Source organism: Gallinula chloropus (genome assembly GCF_964237585.1).
Source record: "Gallinula chloropus genome assembly, chromosome: 17".
NCBI classification, from domain to species: domain Eukaryota; kingdom Metazoa; phylum Chordata; class Aves; order Gruiformes; family Rallidae; genus Gallinula; species Gallinula chloropus.
The window spans coordinates 5,574,887-5,595,346 of NC_140102.1; the positions used below are offsets into that span (position 1 = coordinate 5,574,887).

At 53.4% G+C, this 20,460-nt stretch overlaps 2 protein-coding genes across 2 annotated transcripts; one reads left to right on the plus strand and one right to left on the minus strand.

The window, feature by feature from the left end:
• Nucleotides 1–6,059: 6,059 nt before the first annotated feature.
• Nucleotides 6,060–11,576, minus strand: HPD (4-hydroxyphenylpyruvate dioxygenase). The gene is made up of 14 exons (XM_084271839.1): nucleotides 11,554–11,576; nucleotides 11,308–11,334; nucleotides 10,460–10,522; nucleotides 9,650–9,754; nucleotides 9,460–9,502; nucleotides 9,292–9,374; nucleotides 9,086–9,175; nucleotides 8,855–8,958; nucleotides 8,629–8,706; nucleotides 8,301–8,463; nucleotides 7,906–7,977; nucleotides 7,313–7,435; nucleotides 7,075–7,191; nucleotides 6,060–6,959 (listed from the first exon to the last, which is right to left on the minus strand). The coding sequence occupies exons 1-14, from the start codon at nucleotides 11,554–11,556 to the stop codon at nucleotides 6,849–6,851; spliced, it is 1,182 nt and encodes a 393-aa protein (XP_084127965.1). The 5' UTR covers nucleotides 11,557–11,576; the 3' UTR covers nucleotides 6,060–6,848.
• A 1,058-nt stretch (nucleotides 11,577–12,634) lies between these two features.
• On the plus strand, nucleotides 12,635–15,968 carry PSMD9 (proteasome 26S subunit, non-ATPase 9). Its single transcript, XM_084272080.1, has 6 exons — nucleotides 12,635–12,754; nucleotides 12,963–13,065; nucleotides 13,571–13,764; nucleotides 14,210–14,311; nucleotides 15,474–15,562; nucleotides 15,901–15,968. Exons 1-6 carry the CDS (start codon nucleotides 12,641–12,643, stop codon nucleotides 15,926–15,928), a joined length of 630 nt encoding a protein of 209 aa, XP_084128206.1. The 5' UTR covers nucleotides 12,635–12,640; the 3' UTR covers nucleotides 15,929–15,968.
• The last annotated feature ends 4,492 nt before the right edge of the window (nucleotides 15,969–20,460 follow it).

A 20,460-nucleotide genomic window follows, 5' to 3' on the forward strand; every position in this document is an offset into this window, starting at 1 on the left:
GGAAAAAATATTTTAAAAAGTTTAAAAAAAGAGGAAAAAAGAGAAGAAATAAAACCAAGTTTCGCACTTCTGCCAGGATCAGACTGAAAGCAAAAAGCGCACATGCTTACGAGGACTGTTCATGTTTCAGGTGCTCTTTCCTTTTCAGATCCAACACGCACACAAAAAGGTGACTACCGTTTTGTGGCACGATCTATCCAAACACTAGCTTCTCTGGTCAGTCCCTACATGAATGCTCCGTAATGGGATAATGGTACCTTCTTTGGTTTTTTTTTAAGAGGGGAAGAAAAAAAAAAAAGCTGTTATAAACCTTCATCTTTTCATAAATGCTGCTACCTTTTTCTCATCAGTTTTGTTGGTTGAAAAAGACATTCAACGTTTAAATGTGAAGCAGAGACTGAAAATGTCAGGTAGGGTTTGTTGGGAGCTTGATTGGCTGAAATTGCACAGATTTCTCAAGAGTAAGCTGTAAATAAATGTAAGGTTGATGTTACAGAGCAAGCCTGAGGCTTGAGGGTGTGTGAATGGGTGTGCGTGTGTGCTTGGGGGGTGTGTGTGGATGGAGATGTGTCTGCAACGAGACTGTAGGTGAACTGTCCTCTTGCCTTTTCCATAGGGATGAGCCTGAACAAGTCCCCTAAGCCAGACACCCCGGGGAACAGTCAGCTCAGCCGCACACCTCAACTTCAGCGCCTTGGGCACGCCTCTAATTTTCATTTGCCATGCTGGTGTATTGGGGGATCCAAACTGCTGCGCCCTTACGTGGGAAAATATTTGGGTAGCACAATGGCTAGTAAGAAGTTGAGTCAGTTGTGTAGCTGGAGCATCGTGGCACGGCGTGTGGCCTTTGGAGATGCCCCTTTCTTGGAGATCAGTTTGCCTTGCATGCAAAAAAAAGGCTGAGGCTGAAATGAACAACTCAGCCCACGTTTACGCTGTAGAAGCTTTGCCCTCCTTGTAAGCATACACTACGGCCCATGTTAGAACAGGATGTTTTGCTTGTGGATGGGAAACAGGCTGATGTGTGTCTGAGTAAGTTTTTTCTCACTTTAGTCTGCATTTCCCTGCCCTTCCAGGGGTTTACATGGAGTATTTGCTCTGTCCTTGAATGTGGGAGATGCCTCCTGTGATAGGAGCGAGCTGCGCAGTGCCACTCTCCTCCCTCGTTACTCAGTAACTTGCCCTGGGGTAGTCCCGTCCCTCCAGCAAAAGTTGAATGTGGTCAAAGTGTCCCCGAGAGCTGGCTGCAGGACCCATCCTGGCCTCCCCCATCTACTGCCTGAAAAAAATGGGTCTTGAAATTTGGAGAGCATATTTTGAAATGAGTTTTTGATCAATTTTAGCCTTGTAGATGCATGCTGAGTTGAAGGTTGCAGTTCTTCAAGAGGCCCCATTTAAAAATGGGCCAAAGCACCAAAGAAATACTTCTTTGGACGTGATCTGGAAATATTACAGGACTGTTCAGGTATAGATAGGATCAGTTTTTTTCAACTTGCATTGAATTTCTCCTGCTTTAAAAGTAGAGATTAGTCGTATGAAAACCTTTTTAATTGGCTCATAAGGGGAAGTTGCAATGTCAATATGAAATGGGAAGATTATCTGCATAACTCAACATCATCTCCCCACAGAACAAATTGCACGGCTGTATTCTTGTAGCCTTTAAAATCAGCCATAATGCTGATTTACTCAGAGGTTACAACCTTGCAAAAGAATTCCCTGCGAGTTCTTTTTCAGCTGTTGGGTGGAACTGCCAGGCCCACGCTGCAGAGTGGATCTTGTCGTGTAGGTTAGACCTCTGCACCTGAATTTCTTCTTCAGACAGAAGGCCTGAGGAAGCAGGAATGTGCAGACCGCTACAAGCTGCCTTAATGCCGCCTGTATCCCCGAGGGCGAGGACATTGGACGGTCTGTAGTCTAATCTCTGGTTTCATCTTATTTTGTTGTTTTCCCTCCTCTTTTAAAGAATCTCTCCAGCAGTGGGGGAATGGTGACCCAGAACTTAAAATTATGAGAAGCACAACTGGTTTCTGTCATTGAACATGGGCTGTAACTGCAGCAATGGCAGGAGCATGTGGGAGTTAAACCAGCTGCTCAATTTAGTTTGTTTAATTTTTCTAATTTTTTGGTTTTTAAAAAAAGGTTCATCATCTTGTGTTGTCACCCCAGTTGGCATCTCTACAGCTTGGCCTTTTACTTTCAGAGCTTTAGAAATGCACAGAAGGTTCCTGTGTCGCAGAACTGAAGCCCTTGGGTGCGGCAGTTCGGCTGATGGCCTTGGCCTTCTTCCTCTCTGGTCTGTCAAACCAGTGCATTAACGGTGATTTTGTGGGGGCGAAGACACCCCAGATAATCCATCCCTGAAGTACCTGCTGGCAGTTTTGTATTTCCCAGCATACCTGTGTGCTCTGGATGGATTAGCCCCTGCAGTTTGCCTTAATCTTTGGTGAGGAGTGGTGGGAAGGCAGGCTGTGGTCATCTAAAACAAGGCCTGCAGGTTGGGGTTCTTCGCCGTGTTTTTAGAAGCACTGAAGAGATTTGGGTGCCAAAGACCTTGAGCACCTAAATCACTTCAGTACTTCTGAAACTGCCCATAACCCACCAGTTTTTAGGATCCCAGACAAATAATGTGAGTTTGTGGAAGATCTGAGCTCCCAGTAGCCCCCCAGGAGGAAATGGAGATGTTGGACTTACAGCACTTCTCTGGATCTAAGTCATGTTAGTCTGGTCTCAAAGCCAAACCTGAGTCTTCTCTTTTCTTCCCCTTAAATCTTGGCTTGCAGTCTTAGCTTGTGAAGCTTTTGTCTCGACCACAAAGCTGCCTCATCCCCAAAAGAGATCATTTAGTGGTGAGGATTTGAAATCTGGTTTAGTGATTTCTGTGAGCTGCCGTGGGCGCCTGTGGCTGCCCTATCCCTGCAAGCTGCCGGGGGTCTCACTGGGACAGGGGAGCCCTGCAGCCACGGATGCAGTTTCGGAAGGTAGCCCCGTGGAGATGCCTTTCTAATCCCTCCCAGGTACTTTGGTTTGTACATAGAATGGGGGGAGATGAGAGCAGTAGGGCAGATGGTGTGCAGCTCAACCCAGGTCAGACCCAGGGCTCACCTCCCGCAGTCAGCACGGGCACCCCGGCACGCCATGGAACTAGTGGCCAGGACTAAAAAGAAACCTCACCAGCACGTGCAGCTTTACAGAGAGATTTGCTGGAGTCACTTAGTTCGCTGCAAAGCCTGTCCCCAATTTATTCTCACTTTAAATTGAAACTTAGGAGAAAGAGAGAGACATTGACTGTGCTCCCTGCAAAATTGTGTCTCAGTAGGCAAAATGACCCAAGAGAATAGTGCAGAAGTTTTAGAAATACAGCTTAAACCTTTAGTTTCCAAACACAACTGGATGGAGTTCAGGGGGTGGATGCTGCCGTGGTTGGTGTTTCTAGGAAGCGCACTCTCTGCTTGCACATCCCACCTGCCACTGCCCAAGACCTTCATTTAGCTGTTCCATTTGCAACCATTTGCAGGTCCAGGATGGTCCTGATAAGTGGGTTGTGACTTTTGGGGGTCTGGGAGGGGAAGGGGCTCATCTTGCAGGAATTTCTGTTGTATAGAGCAACTTATTTCTACAAGGAAAAGAGGAAAAAAAAAAACCAAGCAAACATTTTTAAACTCCAACAAAGCATACAGTAGTTTCAGTTCTGGTTTTTGTGACCTTTTTCAGGGATCATTTCAGTGCATTTCTGTATAAAAATAAAAATTTAAGGAAAAAAGGATTTTGAAGTATAAAATAAAAGCATCTTCTGTACATAGGCAAACTCAAGAATCTTCTCTTCAAACACTGTTTCTTGTAGAAACATGTTGAAAATTTTTTTGCTGATTTCTTTGTACTTCGAGAGCATGTAAATAATTTATTAAAAGTGACTATTGTAATTTGGAGTTCTTTTTAAAACAGATCCCAGCTCGAGATCACGTCAAGGAGATGGGGAGGAAGAAGGACTTAAGTATAGCAAAGGAGCTGGTGGAATTTACAGCTTGTGTCAAGCTTTGTACAATGTAAATTCTGTATAAATACGGGGTTTTTTTGTCAAATAAATAGATGGAATTAGAAGCATTAAGAAACTGAAGACAAATAATTTGCCAAGTCGAGGCTTCTTCTTTCTCCCCCCGCCCTCAGTCTGAAACCTAATGTGCAAAATCTATTTATTTCAAGTGAGGAAATGTGTACAGTCTAATAGACAACTGAAAATGTATTTAAGCGAGTTTGCAACTGGATTTTTTGTTGGGTTTTTTTCAATTTAATATTTGTTTTGGGGTTGGGTTTTTTTAATGAGTTTCCTCCTTAATCACCACTGTAGTATTTGTCCAAGTGAAAAGAAAACACATCGTAACAGACACTCTAAAAACAAAGGGGCAGTTTTACAAGCAAAATGAAAGAACACCCAGCTCCCAATCCTTGCAGTTTTCTGGTTCCATAAACAAGTTTGGTTTAATTCTTCACAGTGTGAACATAAAGGGCCTCCTTTAAAAGGAGGCAGGTAAAATGGTTTGCAATAAAGGAAAACAAAAACTGGGGTTTGTTTTATTTTATTATTATTTTTTTTTAAGTTCCTTAAAAAAACCCCACCAACCCAACCCACTTCTGCTTTGAAGGTTTAGGATTTCTGCTTTTTCTTTTGTTAAGCAAATTTATAAATTTAGGGATGTTTTGTGCATATAGAATCTGTCACCAGTATGTATCTTGTTTTGAAGAAAGTGTTTTTGTTGTGGATGTGTCATGCTGTATATATTTGTTCATATTTTTGTGAATTGAATACTATGTACCATTGTATTATAGTAACTTTTATAAAGCAAACCGTAAATATACTGACTTTTCTTACAGAAAAAATTATGTTGTGCTTGATGTATAGCCAGGGGAGCTTCCTGCTCTCACACCTATGCTGGGAACTGAGAGAGCTCAAGGAGCTGCAGCCAGGAAAAGAGAGGTCTGAAGAACTGATTTTCAGCTGTTTGATGAACGTTTGGTGAGCAGGAAAGGACTTTAAGCAATGTTACATTGCATGTAAGATATACATCAGTGATTTCAGTTTTTAAACTTAAAGGAAATCAGTATTAAAAATCCTTCAAACCCTTAAGAGCTGAAGCAGAGACAGGTGCTGGCTGTGGTGCCAGGTGTCCCTGACCCATCCAGCCTGGCAGGCAAGAGGTCCCTGCTCCTGCAGCCTCTGCCCTGGGTTCTCCTGACATCTCATCTTTAGTTTCTTTTATTTCTTTAACTTGATGGAACAAAAGCCCTTAGCCTACAAAGCAATGCGTTAGCATCGCTGGCTTGGGGGATGCTCTAAGGCTGTGGGGCTGGAGGCCCTTTGGTTTCTTTCCTTTGAATCGGGTTTATTCAGATGTGAAATGAATTCTGTTCCCTGTGGTTTACGGGAAGGGGGAGCTGGGTGAGCTCCTGGGGTTTGATGAGGGTGAAAGCACATCCTGGAGCCCCCCCACCCTTCCTCGCTGGGGGCTGTGGCTGCTGTCAGTGTGGTGGTGATGGTCAGAGAGCTTTAGAGAAAGTGGTACCCAGAGCAGGTATGAAGGGAGTGGCTGATGGAGGGAGGGGGACAGGAGAGACCCTGGGATGTAGGGGACATTCCAGCTCAGTTCTCTGCTTCTGTAGCTGGATGCAGTGGCTGAAGGGGTCGGGATACAGGACAGGCGATGGGGCTGGTAGGGGGCAGAAGGCAGCAGGACAGCTGGACAGGGCATGGGTTGGGGCTGGTGGAAGGACCCTGTGGCTGAGGAGCACCTCCTGGGCTGAGGGCTTGGCATGAGCTTTGGCTGCTCAGGGTTTGAGCACCTTCACTGCTGGGAAATGTGGAGAGCGGTGCTGGGTGCACCAGAGCTTTGGAGGGAGATGTGCAGCAGCGGGGAGACCTGCAGGCACAGGAGACCCCGAGATGTTCTTCAGCAGTCGCCTGCTGAGGTCTGCGGGTTCCTTGGGGAGCATTTGACCTGTGGTCACAATGAATGAGGGGTAGAGGGGCTGTCACCCTGACACATTCACTTACCAGGCACTTGAGCTGCGACAGAAAAGGATTTTATTGTGTCAGTGGGGAAAGTCCCCTTGCCAAGGACAGTGACAACACCAGAGCAATTCCCAGAGGGCACTTGGCATGCGCAGCAGGATCTGCGCCAAGGAATCGCTGCCAATACCAGCAACTACTTCTTGAAACACAGGAGAAGCCCCAACCCTTCATTAATTCAGGAATTGACAGGTACTGGATCAAGACTCTGTTGCCTTGGGAAGGCTGAAATACCTAAATTCGATTATGCCTCATTCCAGAATGTTGTAGCTACCCTAAACCCATGTGTTTAATCTCAGCAAATTCAAATTCAAAGCTGAGTCTAAAAGCAATTAAAACAAAATCTTACAAAATGAGACACACAGAGAGGCAAACGCCTCCGTGCTTTCCTCTCCCTGCTTCCTGCGTAGCTAAAATTAACGGAGAACTTTGGATGGGCTAAATTTAAGCACTCCCAGTTGTTTCTTGTCTTCCTCTATAGCTGTGTGTCTTTGGAACATGCCTTAAGTCTGCCCTTTATTTAGAATTCGGTGGTTTGGATCAGATTAAACTGCTCTTTAAGAGCGTGTTTGCTATTTCCCACGCTCCCTCTCCCAAGAAGTCACCAGAGGGCAGTGCCGGGGCTGGGTTGGGATAGGTGTCGAGGTCTTTTACGTCTCCAGCTTGGCAGCAGCTCCCCTGGGTTTATGACGCTGAAGGTCTGGGCGATTTACCAAAACATGGGACATTTCCCGGTTCGTTTGTGAATCAGCTCGTTAGGGGTGAGGGTGGCGTTTTCCGCCGTCCTCTAGATGCACTTGGTCTCCCCGTTGGGTTCCAGGATGGTCAGGTTTCCTCTTGCATCTTGATCCATTTCTATTGCTTCAAACAGAGACTTGAAGTTCCCAGCGCCGAAGCCCTGCGGAGATGACAGCGTTACAGACCGCGGGGACAGGAGTGGCTGGGAATGAGCAGCACCCAGAGCTGGCTGGGTGATGTCAAAGCCAAGATCATCGTGAAATCCTCACACCAACCTGGTGGTTGTGCCGCTGGATGACCTCCAGAAAGACCGTAGGTCTGTCTTGAACTGGTTTGGTGAAGATCTGGAGCAAGTAGCCTTTCTCATCAAAATCCACCAGGATTTTCAGTTCCTGGAGAAAAGAAGCAGAGTGACAACTTGAAGAGTCACAGAGGAGCCAGGGGATCCTTCTGCATCACCCACATCCCTGCAAAACACTTAGGGGTGCTGGTTCCCTCCCAGACCTGACTCACCGCCAGCTTGTCAATGTTCTCCTTCACTTTGATTTTGGCAGTTTTCAGCCTCTCCCGCAGCACCTGGTAGTAGCTGGATGGCACGTCCATGAACTGCATGCCCCGCTGCTTCAGGTTGGTGATCTGCAAGGCAGGAGAGACCTTGGATCAGGCTTGGGGCTCCTTTGTGGAGCAGTTTGTGCTGGGAGGATGGCCCAGACAACATAGAGTGAGTTGGCCACCGTGCAAGGATGCTTCAACCCACCCTGACCCCCCCAAATCCTCTGGAGTTTGGTCTGGAGAGGACTACAAAACCAAGTGCTCAGCAGCAGTGCTGAGTGATGTGCTGTGGGGGCTTGGGGGCTCAGCCCAGGAGTCCCAAGCTCCCTTCCAGCCACCCAAGGACAGCATGTGCCCCTGGGGTCCCTGCAGACCCCAAGAGCTTTAAGGGGGAAGGACAGGCGTCTGCCAGCAGCTCACGGATGCAGGCAGGTCTCTTCCCCGTGACTCGTGGACCCCAAGAAGTGTAACAGTCCCCCACTGCCCTGTGACAAGGACTGTGCCCAGAGGGACAGGGCGGTGCAGGGGCAGGGAGCTGCCCAGGGTGCACTCACTGCTGTGATGATGTCGGAGGTGTTCAGCGCGATGTGCTGGACTCCGGCCCCTCCATAGTAGTCGATATATTCCTACAGCGAAAAAATGTCATTACTGACAGTGCACAAAGTGCTGGGCATGGGATTAACACATGAAAGCAAAACCAGCTCAGGGACACCATGACATGGTCTGTGAAAAGGACGCTGCTGGTGAGATTGGGGTAAACTGGCTCCGTCCTGGTGGCTTCCCCAAGGTTTGACAGCTCTCAGCCCTGAGCAGAGCCAGGACTGCTTTCCAGCAGCCACCTTAGCACAGTACATCTGTGCTGGCTCCAAATTGCTGATCCGTTCATCCCTTTTTCTTCCCTGCTCGAGGTGGTGGGAGCCTAATGGATCAACCACTGGTGTCTGCTGACCTGAATCTGGGATTTCTTCTTGCCGAGCGCTGGCTCGTTGATGGGCATCTTAATGGTCTCTTCATAGTTGGTGACCACAATGGACCGTAGGGCGCTGAACTCAGTGTGCAGCTGCTTGTCGTCCACCGACCAGAAGCGATGGAAGAGCAGGTTCTTCTGGTACCTGCCCAGACCACAAAGGGCATGATCAAATCTTTCATGCTATCCCCACACTAATGATGTTACTCTCTGGCTTAATTAGCCTCAGCCACCACCATTGGAAGTGGTGAGAGCAGCAGAGTGGTGCTACTGCTCCATCCCACCTCCCACCAGCCCTCCCCGCTCTTACCAGTCTGCCACTGGGACCATCTGGAGGTCAGGCTGGTTCCCCACAACATGGTCAACAAAGTTGAGCTTGGCACTCGGTCTGTGGGGAGAAGCCAGTGGTGGTTCTTAGCTGGGCTCGAGGGCACCCCACAGCATGGGGGGCTCTGGGACAAGGCAGTGGGGACCTATCAGGCTCTGTGGTGGGATGTCCCACCAGCACAGGGCAGGATATTCTGCAAAGTACTCACAACTTTGGCAGCAGGGGGTCCTTGAAGAGGGGCGGGTGGTACCCAGGTAGGAAGAGGCCCTTGTAGTTGAGCTTTTCTATCAAGGTGTGGGTGGTGTCACCGTACTGCAAGAGTGGGTAAAGCATTTGCAGGGCGGTCCCATTTTTTCAGGGATCCTCTGGGATCCACCCTGCTCCCACAGACCCCGCTCTGGGGCAGGGCCTCAGCCTCCACAGCTACCCTGCCGCTTACCGTCTGGATCACTGCGAACTTCACCTTCCCGAACTTGTCTTCCTCCACCCAAGGCTCCTTCACCACCACAGCTCCGCGCTCCTTGGCTTTCTGGGCAGGAGAGAGACCTGCTCCTACTGCTGCTCCCCTGGGCTGTGTGGGGAGACGGCCCCAGGCCCTTCCCTGCCTCCCTTGCATTTTAGGGCATGAGCAGAGGGGCTGCCTACCTGCACGATGAAGTCACAGTCCTCCACTTCGAAGGCGATGTCCTTCACCCCGTCACCATGCTTCACCAGGTGCTCTCCCATCTCTGCTTGGACCAAGAGCAGCCGTGGGCATGAGTGGAACTGCTTTGCTTTACCATTTCCCGTTCCGTCCCACCCCATGGCACCTACCCTCATTCCCCGGGTTGAGAGCGGATGAGAGAACAAACACGATCTGTCGAGGAAGAGGAGGACAGATGAAGGACGGAGCAGTGGCTGCAGCCACAGCCCAGGGCAGATGCACCGCAGGCACAGGGTTTAACGCTTCCCCCGACCTTGGCCACAGCAGTGGCAGCTCTGCACAGAGCATCAGCCCCCTTACCTTGTCCTGCTTGATGGCGTGTGAGACCACCTCCCTGCTGCCAGTCTCCAGCCCTCGGTAGGCCAGCTCCTCGAACCCCATCTTGTTGCAGTAGTAGGATGCAGCCTGTGGGCACGTGAGAGCCGCCCTGGGTGAAGCTGCGGTGCTTCATGTACACTGAGGCTCCCCCCAGCCAATGGCCCATGGGGAATGGCCACCGCTGCATGTGCAAGTCCTGTGTGTGCACGCAGGGAGCAGCTGGGCTTTTCTCCTTCCCACCAGCAGCCAGGAGGAGCAAGCAGAGACAAGGAAGGAAGGGCCCACTCCCCACTGAGTGGGGAGTGCTGCTCCAGAGCCCTCCCGTGCCAGGTGCTGGCCAGAGGCAGCATCGGGTGCAGGGTCAGTGCATGGGCACAGCAGAAGGGAGCTGCCTCCGAGGGGGAATCGCTTCCTCCTGCTGCTGTTCCTCTGCTGTGCAAAAGGCAGCTTGGGTTTGAGGCAGAGGGATTTCAAGCTTGCTGTTAGCAGCAAGTGATTGGAGAGCTGCTGCCACGACACCTTCCCGCACTGCTGACCATGGCTGAAGCCCTGCTATGGCCCCGAGCAGCAACCTCCCGCCTTGCGCAAGGGCCCCCAAGGCCGTTGGCTGAGGCCGTGCTGATGGACGCAGGCATTGAGCCAGGGACCGGCTCTGGGACACCAGCACGGCCCCAACCCCATGTGCTGCCGGGACGAACCACCCCTCAGGCAGCCAATAACCAGAAGGTCTGTCCCATCCCAGCATGATGGGCACCCACTGTGACACGTGCCCAGCCGGCCGCAGCCTCTCACCTGCTTGGCATTGCCAACCCAGAAGGTGATGGAGTGGAAATGGATGAAGCGGCCTCGCTGGGGCTAAAGGGAAGGGGAAAACAGGGCTGAGAGCCGCCGCCGCAGCCTGTTCCGCAGCGCTGCTCGTCTCCCGAGCAGGGAGAAGCAGCAGCCACAACCCTCCAAATGCATCTCCTGCAAACGCATCCAAATTCACTGGGTAAAACTTCAGGTGCTGTTCAAAACCATCGATTTTCCAAAGTGCTTTCCAGTCAGGTCCCACAGGAGCTGCCCTGAGGGGAAGGAGGTACAAAGCCCCAGCTCGCCTGGGGCTGGGTGAGTCCTGGTGCTCCTGGCCAGCGAGCAGCCCCTGCAGCAGGCTGCCCATCCATGAACCTTGCTGTGTTAAAGATTAATTCTCCCCTGAAACACTCTTACACAACCGCCAGCGCTGGGACAAATCCCTCTTTGCTCTGTTCCCCACTGCTGCCTAACCCACAGCATCAGATACCCGAGCACAACGTATGTCCGTGGTTCGGAAAGCACTTTATAAGGCAAAAAGATGGCAAAAAGGTGCAGTGTTGGGAGATAAATGTTGCAAAAATGAGGATTCTCCATAGGGATCAAGTCAGCTGGGAAATACCCATCATCTCCCACTTGTCCTCTCCTCCCAAACCAGAAAGAAAAAGGAAATGAAAAAATTTTCCATTATTAACGTTGATTTACAACAAGGAACCGTGTCCTGAGTAGTCCAGCCAGAGAGCAGTTTTACTCCTGATTTTACCAGGTAATCAAGGAGTAAGGAATGAGTATTATTTGGACTGACACCAGGCAATGGGGCAGGACTGTGGGCATGAAACAGCTCTTACCTTTTCTCCCTTGTCTGTGTAAGATGTCTAAAAGAGAGAATCAGAAAAGAGACGTTAGCGGTTCAGGAAGGTACCTCGGGCCCCAGAGCGCTCAAATCCAAAGGTCAGTATGTGACCACATGACTGTCCAGCACAGACACTAAGAAGTCCAAATTCAAGCAGAGATTTAGCCCGGTAAAGCTCCCAAGATGTCCCGTGCCGTTGAGCCCCAGCCATTTAATTTCATCTCCACTCGTTGCCCCTCACCATTTTTGTGACCCGGCGATGTGACAGCGGCAAAGAGAGCGGGAGCCCACGAGGGCATTTCATATAGGGCAGGACTGAGGAAGCTCCTCCTTGGCCCCACCTTCTCCCACCCCCAAAATGAAGCACTCGCAGCCCGGAGACATGTTTGGTTTGGGCTGGGAACTGCCAGCATTGGCCCATGGGTGGTTTTCTGGGGCCGTGCCACAGGGTCATTTGCATTCCTGGCTGTGGCACAGGGGTTAAACATGGAGAGTGCTGAGTGTGCAAGCGCATGAGGCTCTGTGGCACAGGGGCCTGCTGACCACACAGCGGAGCCTCCCCAGCCCCATGGGCCCATGGGGCGGGTGATGACGCAAGGGCAGCACCCCCCACCCACCCACCTGCCCCTGGGGACGTTCACCCCTTTGGGGGACACATCCCACCCTGTGCTCATCGGTCTTCCCTGCCAGCATCTGGCTGGGACGATTTGGCTGCGTGCAGGCTGTGGCCGTGCACATGGCAGACGGGCCTGGGCCTACGCGGTGCTGCTTGCAGGGTCCAGCATTGCAGGGTCAGTGCTGCGGGGTCAGTGCTGAGGGGTCAGCACTGCAGGGTCTAGCATCGTGGGGTCAGTGCTGCGGGGTCAGTGCTTAGGGGACTGGCATTGTGGGGTTAGCACTGTAGGGTCAGCGTTGAGGGGCCAGCACTTTGGGGTCCAGCATGGTGGGGTCAGTGCTGTGAGGTTCAGCACCGCAGGGTCAGCGCTGCGGGTCCAGGATGGCGGGATGACCGAGGGGAGCAGCCCTGCGGAGACCAGGCAGGGCTGGGGCAGCGGGGGGACCCTCGGCCATCGCGCAGCCCCGCACAGCTCCGGGCGCGGGCTGGGCTGACGCCAGCGGCAGCTCTTGGGTCACCCCCGCAGCCCGGACCCCCGCGGCCGCGCCGCCTCCGCACGTCATCACCGCAGCTGCGCGAGCGCCGCCTCACCCCACGTCACCACCGCGGCGGCCCCGCCCGCCGCTAACGTCACTCCCGCGTGACCCCGCGGCAGAGCTCCGCCCGCCGGCCCCGCCCCGCGGCCCGTGACGCCATTTGCCCGGTGCCGAACATGGCGCAGCCCGACGGGAGCCGCCCGATCACCATCAGCGACGTGCAGCAGCTGGTGAAGCAGAAGGATGAGCTCGAGGCGCAGATCAAGGCCTGCTACGAGCTGCTGGAGGGCGTAAGCGCGGGGGGCCGCGGGCCGGGGTGAGGGGCCGGCGGGGCGCGGGGCCGCGGGCCGGGGTGAGGGGCCGGCGGGGCGCGGGGCCGCGGGCCGGGGTGAGGGGCCGGCGGGGCGCGGGGCCGCGGGCCGGGGTGAGGGGCTGGCGGGGCGCGGGGCCGGCCTGCGTCGCCGGTTCGCAGCCCCACGGCCGCTTCTTCCCTCGCAGCAAAAGGGCGTCGGGATGAACGAGCCGCTGGTTGACGCGGAGGGCTTTCCCCGCGACGACATCGACCTCTACCAAGTGCGCACCGCCCGGCACAACATCATCTGTGAGTGGGGAGCGCGGCCGGGCCGGGCGGGGGGTCCCCTCGCGTCCCCTCGTGCGGCTGCGGCCGTGACGTCATGCCGACTGGGCTCGTGAAATAGAGCGGGGTGACTGTGGGGTCCGTGGGGGAAGCGCTGGGTACCAGCCAGCTCGGTGCTGACTCGTTCCCCACTTAACCCCGGTGCTGGGGCTGGGTTCTGCCATTAAGCGAGGTTGGGCTGCTCGGTGCCGTCCCAGTGACCGTGTGTCCCTGAGCCCCGCGGCCTGGCGTTCACCCAGACCTGTGGAGGGAGTGGTATCCTCTGCCCCCGGTTTCTCCTGATAAACATCTGCAGGGCTGTGTGAGCCGGGCTGGCACCGGGCCCCGCAGACCTGCTGGCAGGTGCTGAAATCCATGGCACCCAGAACATCACCGCCGGTGCAGTCACGGAGGAGACGGTGCCAAGGAAGAACCCTTGGAGGTAACTTGCGGTTGTGCCTGGCTGCTCATGGTGTCATCTCCTCGCCAGGTCTGCAGAACGACCACAAGGCCCTGATGAAGCAGGTGGAGGAAGCTCTTCACCAGCTGCACGCCCGGGAGAAGGAGAAACACGCCAGGGATGAGGCAGAGGCGTTGGCCGAGGCAATGAGCCAGAACCAGAGCCTGCCACAGGCGTTTGCCAAAGTGAACGCGGTGACTCCGGGATCTCCTGCCAGCATCTCGGTATGTCAGTGGGGTCTCTTGGCCCCTCGAGGGAGGAGTCTTCAGGGCCCAGGGAGAAAACATGGCAGATGGCTTTCTCTGTCCCTTGTCAACAAGTGGGAATGAGTTGGGGGGGTGATTAGGGTTCCCCCCTCCTCTTTGTCTTTGTCATGCTGGGTTGTCCTGTGAATAGACCAGTTGCTGTGTGGAGACTAGATGAATCCTCTCTTCTCAGCTGTATTGCACCACATAGCTCCTGCCAGGCCTCACTGACCATTCCAGCCTTGGCATCTCTCTTCCTGTGAAGGAACAAGCGCTTTGCTCGTGGGTGTAGCATAGTTCAGCTGCCTGCATGGTGAGAGGAGTGGTGTTGCAGCACGCCTCTCCCATGGTGGCTGCCTGAAGGGTGGTGCTCCTGGGTCCTTTGGAGAAAGCAGATGCTCATGGCTCTTCTCTCTCTGTCCAGGGGCTTCAGGTTGATGATGAGATTGTGGAGTTTGGTTCTGTCAACGTAAACAACTTCCAGAACCTGCAGAACATTGCCACTGTGGTGCAGCACAGCGAAGGGGTGAGCTCATTTTATGGTAACTGTGTTCTCTCGCCTGTCTCAGTTAGCTGTGGCTTTTTCTGCCCAACTCAGATCTCTGGGATCACCGTTTCCGTGCCAGAAACAGCATCAGGTTCCATGTGTGCTGTTGTAGCCTTGTTCTCTCACAGCATTGAGCTAATTTTTGCTGGACAGAAGGGAGCTAAGGGGTGCGTGCTGTGTATGTGGTATATCCTGTTCTCCCTGGGGACTCCCTGTGGCAGCAGGTCTCCTTGCTGTGCAGCCCTTGTGGACTGGCCTAAAGAAGCCACCATGGCCATCAAGTGCTTTATAGTGGAAGTGGTGATCTCCTGAGATGTGTCCCCACTAAACACTCTCTTTTGGATCTGGCCACAGGGATGGGAACAGGCGCTGCGGAAGGAAAGTGCCCTGGGCCTGGTGCCCTTCTGGTGCTGCGGTGAATCCCAGAATTGTAGGGGTTGGAAGGGACCTCGAGAGATTGTCAGGTCCAACCTTCCTGCCAGAGCAGAGTCCCTAGGACAGGTCACACAGATCAGCGTCCAGATGGGTCTTGAGTATCTCCAGAGGTGGAGATTCCACAACCCCCCTGGGCAGCCTGTCCCAGGGCTCTGTCACCCTCACTGTGAAGAAGTTTTCCGTGTATTGGTACAGAATTTCCTGTGCTCCAACTTGAGGCCATCACCTCTTGTCCTGTCCCCACAGACCACTGAGAAGAGGTTGGCCATTTTGCCCTGTGTCCCACACTTCAGATACTTAGAAACATTTATCAGATCCCCTCTCAGTCTTCTTTTCTGAAGGCTGAACAGCCCCAGCTCACTCAGCCTTTCCTCACGGGGAAGATGCTCCAGGCCCTTAATCATCTTTGTAGTCTCCTCTGGACTCTCTCCAGGAAATCCCTGTCTTTTCTCTACCAGGGAGCCAGAACTGGACACAACACTCCAGGTGGGACCTGACCAGGGCAAAGTAGAGGGGGAGGATCACCTCACTGACCTGCTGGCCATGTTCTTTTTAATGCACCCCAGGATCCCATTGTCTCTCTTAGCCACCAGGGCACACTGCTGGCTCAAGGCCAACCTGTCACCCACCAGGACCAAGGAAGAGAGCTGACTGGTGATGGAGAGTTGCCAGCTCCTTTTCTTTTCTGTTTTTCCTTCCCTCTCAGAGACCCCTGAGTGTGACTGTCATCCGCAGCGGCAAAAAAGTGCACGTGGGGCTGACACCGAAGCGCTGGGCTGGGAAAGGCCTCCTGGGGTAAGCTGCTCTTTCACAGGCCACAGCATGAAGCTTTCACCCAGCTCAGCTCAGAGCCTGTGTCCTGCAGCCGGGCCAGCGCTGTGTGCGGTGCCGCCAGCTCCGATTGGCTTCGCGTACCAGCTCAGAGCTGAAGGCTGATGATGTCACGCAGTGATGCGGGGAGGCCAGTTGTGTCCAGTGTGGGGATGGGGAGCAAGATCTCTGTGGGTAGTTTCTCTGGTAGAGGGGACCACCGGAGAAGGGTTGTGGTGGGTCTGATTGATGCCGTGTCAGGTCTTCTGTGCTTGTTAGAGAACCGGGACTCGAACGTTTCCTTCTGTCTCCTTCTTTTTCAGCTGTAACATCATTCCCTTGCAAAGATGACCGTTGCTTGGAAAACAATAAAGCTGAAGCCCGTGCCTGCTTTCTGGACTCTGATTTGACAACTTCCCCACCTGTTTTTGCTGGTGTTTCAGAGGCTGTGAGCTCTACGTGCCAGGCTGGGGGTCTGAGTGGGTTCTGACAGTATAAGGTCTGGCTGCACTTTGGAGTTGTGCTGGGTCATCAGGAGTAGCTTTGCGGAGTTGCAAGATGAGGCTTCTCTTCTCTTACACCTTGTATCAGTTTGTAATGAGGCTATAGAGACCCAAACTGCACTTCATACCGACTCTTGAGAGCATGAGATGCTCTTAACTGGTGGTAACAGGGCATTCCTTTTCACTCCTCTCTCTTGAAATTCCTCACTGAGCATCGTGTAACATGCTGAAGTGTCTTGGAGCACTTTTTTAGTAGATCACAGTTGAGAAGTAAGTTTCATACTTTATAGTCCCTGTGTTGCCACCACGTCTGAAATCACTAAACAGGATGAAAGATTTTTTGTAATAATTACTTTTAAGTTAATGAGATAAGGAATGGGGTGTTAGTTCTGCTTTTACTTTTATATGGCCGTGGTAAAAGTACTGCTGACTCTATGGCTTTTTCCTTCGGTTTGGTTTGTTTGAGGAGGTTGGTTTTGGAACCAGATGTTCTTTGAGGCCTCTTTCAACCCAAATGTGGTTCTTTGGAGGGGATTTCTGGGATGCCTGGTGTGTTGTAAGCTTGTTTCCAGTTGAGTGTCAAAATTCTCCCCCAAACCAATAAAACCAAGTTGTTCCTCTCTCCATTCCTGTAGAAGTTGCTGTTTTGGGCAGTAATTGCGGGCAGAGCTGGGGGGGTGTGTTGAAAGGAGGTGTGCAGGGACACAAAATCATGACCCCTTTGCCTCCCAGAGCTGAAGGCCAGGTCTTTCATTAACTCTTTGTAAGCAGGTTGCAGCGTAGGTAACGCATCACACGCAGTGCCCAGCTTTGTTACACTAACTGGGCCTGAAACAGACCAAAGCAGCAGACACAGACTCAAACTGCTCACCTGATGCTCTGTGTTCAATGGGGAGGGTTTGTTCTTTCGGCAGTTGAAGCGCTGACGTCTCAGCGTGCGCTCTGACAGCGCTGAGCGATTCCCACAGGCCGCGGCGCTACGGAGGCGGCGTTGCTGCCGTGGCTGGCGGCAGGGTTCCCGGCATGAGATCGTGTCTAGACAGTCCCCGTCGAACTCAGCCTCACCCTGCCCTTCCAAGCGGTTTTAAGAGAGCTGAATCGCAGCGCTGTTTTGCTCCGTCCCTTCTCTTGAAGAGTAACAGAAGGGGAGGTGTTTTGGGAGCCTGGTGTGTGTGCATCCTGCTGCCTTTTACCAGGGAGGCTCTGAGGCTGAGCCTGCACCGCTGACCTTCGCCGCAGCTGCCGTGTCTCTGAAATCCCCAGTGGGACCCACGGGACAGCAGTGGGATATCTGCTCTGTAGACACAAGTACCTGGTGGGGTGGTTCTATGGGAGGGCTGGGTCTGCGCTGGGATTGCACTGTCGGTACTGCTGGTGTGAAACAGTGTTCAAAGGCAAGGGCTGGGTTTGGGAGCCTTGTTTTTTTGGAAAAGGAGGGGGGTGGGTTTTGTATTTGTAGGCACTGCTGTGGTTTCTAAATGTCACTGTACCTGTGCCTGCAGACTGTCCCTCTTTTGTCCCTGCAAAACAAAGTGTGGGTGTAAGTATGTGGGAGGATTGGGTATCCGTGGGCAGCTGAAGCGTCAGGCTCTCAAGACTCTGGCCTTGTCTGTGAGCACCTGGGAAATGTGTTGGCATCCAGCTGAGGCTGGGGAAAACCAGCTTGGAGTGAATCTGGGTCTAGATACCAGTCCAGGGGAAGGGAAGCTCTCAGGACTCATCCTCCCAGGCCTCAGCGTTTGTGCCTCCTGGGATGAAATGACCTAGAAACCCCCAGTTCTCTCGACTGCTCTCAAAATGAGGTTAGGGGGTCAGCCCAGCCCCCCAGCCAGATCGCCCCTGCGCTCGGGGAGCTCATTTTGCTTTCAGTGTGGAGAGTCTCTACACGCTGCAGATGGCTCTTAGCTCTGGGAGGCTTTTGTAGAAGTGCACCCACTAACTTTGTCCCAATTGCTGCTCCACGGTTGCGTGTCCTGACCAGAATGGGGTGAATTATCCCAATGAGTATGGAAAAAACCCCAACCAAACATCCCATGGACTATGCTGCAGACCCTGCAGTGGGGCTCCTTCCTTGGGCCACACTCAAACCTCTGCCTCAGGACCAGCACAGAAGAGGAGCTGCTCTGTCAGGATAAACAGGATTTTCATGCTGGAGAGCAGAGGTGGCTTCTGCTATCCGATACGGTCTGGGATCATGGGCTGGATGTTGTTGGCTGGGGAGAAAAGCAGCGTCTGAGCATGTGTGATGTGCAGGGGCTGATGCACGAAGCAGAGATGGGGCTTAAGGACCGAATCCCTGCTCCCAGAGCCATGAAACTCCTCTGATCCGGAGCAGGGGGATGTGTCACGGAGGAGGGGATGTGAGGAGCAGCGTTTTGACGAGCCGCCTCTGCGTGGCAGCCTCTTCGGGTCGAGGAGCTAATGCGAGCTGCCAATGGAACTCCTTTCCTCTCCCAGCAGGGAGCCAGGCTCTTGCCGGGCAGAAGGAAAAAACAAATTAGATTTAGAAATTGTTATTATTTGATCTTAACAGCAAGGCTGGAGTCCACAGTTTGGAGCGCTTAGAGCTGATTAGCTGCGGTGGGGAGGGCGGTAGCTTGGAGTGATCCCTGCAAGCAGGGTCTCTGTGTGAGAACCATCCTGGCAGAGAGATGGGGGCCATGGGGGAATCTGACAGCAGTTGGAGGCTGGTCTTTTTTTTCCTTGCTTTCACTCTGCTTGTCCTGCTTGGGAGGGAACAAGGCAGCAGAAGCTGCTCGTAGCCCCTGGGGGTGGGTGGTACCGGGTAAAGAGCCCTCGTCCCATTCCCTGGGCAGGGTGAGGTTTTGGTCCCAAAGGGGCCTGGTGATGCCAAGGGGGGAGCTCTGTCACTGCCACAAGCAGTGTTCAAGCCTGGGCAGGGTGAAGAGCTGAATGTCCCCCCACCCCAGCTTGGGGCAGGGGGACAGGACTGCCTCCCCATGGCAGCTGGTTGGATGAGGAGGGTCTCCCTTTTTCTCCCCTGTACAGCCCCCCTCTCTGCCCGGGCGCTTTCCTGGCTGCGGCTGTTGGAGCGGCTGTTAGAGCGGCTGTTGGAGTGGCCGTTGCCTGGGAACAGTCAGACGCAGACAGAAGCAAAGATCGGTGTGACGGTGAGCGATGGGGTCCCCGGGGGGGTCCCTCAGGACAGCTGGGGAGGCACCAAAGCATGAGGGGGTTTGGGAACAGCTCTGCCATGACCCCGGTGGGACCGGTGTAGCTGCGGCTGTCCCCAAGCAGCTGTCCTGCCTGCTGGGGCGGGCCGGAGGGTTTCTCCCAGGGCCCCTTTCCTGCTCCCCTCCACGCACAAGCGTTCAGAGTTGGCTCAAATCCAGGCCCACAAAGCCGGAGATGAACCAGCTGCTGCCAGGGAGCGGCCCCACTGCTTACAGGGACCGTAACAAGACCCCATCTGAGGGGAAACGTCTGTGCCCAGCCTGGCGTGCAGGCAGGTGGGGAGGGAGCCTGGTGCGGGGGCGTGTGCTGGGCTCGGCAGGAGCATTGCTGGGGCTGAAAAGGGGCTCTCTGGGACCCGTTCCCCAGCTTCAGAGGTGCTCTTTGCTCCTGTGTGCCAAATTCCAGGTCCCTGTGCAGCCAAACCATCTGTGTGTGTGTGTATTTCAAAGCATTTCCGTGCCCCAGGTCCCTGGAAGGAGGGTGGAGGTGAGGATGGATGGGTCAAGTGAGGTTGCCCCAGCAAGGCCTGTGTATCTCTGCATACCTCAGCCCAGCCATTGCTGTTTGCTGAGCACTTGAGCTGCCTGAGCGTTACACGAGCCGAGGGGACCTGGAAAGCCTGTTGGGGGGCTGCTGTGAGCCCCAGTGCCCCAGGGCTATTGGATACATTTTTTTAACATCACGACGAGGGGCTGAGGAAGGTGGTGGTGGGATATTTCCATCCCCACTTTCCATGTACAAGGGAGATGCTGATGCAGAGCTGGGATCATTGGGCAGTCCTTTGCAGCCACCTCAGTTCCAGGACCTGATTCCCTTGTTTTTAACCTCAATTTGCAATTGTTCCCTCTCCAGCCCATGACTGTGTGCCCAACTGCATCAATCCATGATCATTGCATGGACAGCAAAAGGGCCAGACTTGCCTTCAAAGGACCCATAGGTCAGTTGTGCAGGAGAAACAGGGCTATCTTAGTCCAGGTGATAGGAGCTGCCTGGAAAAGGCTCTGGTGTGAGACATGGGATGCTGTGGAGGCACAAAGGGCAAGATAAGATGTGTAGAAAGAGAAGTACCAACTGATGGGAAACCTTCCATGGTATTTTTTCCAAATCCATGGGCAGTTTGGACAGGAGCACAGGAGTCTCCTGATATGGGAGCCTGCTCTGAGGGTGATGTAGGCTCGATCCGAG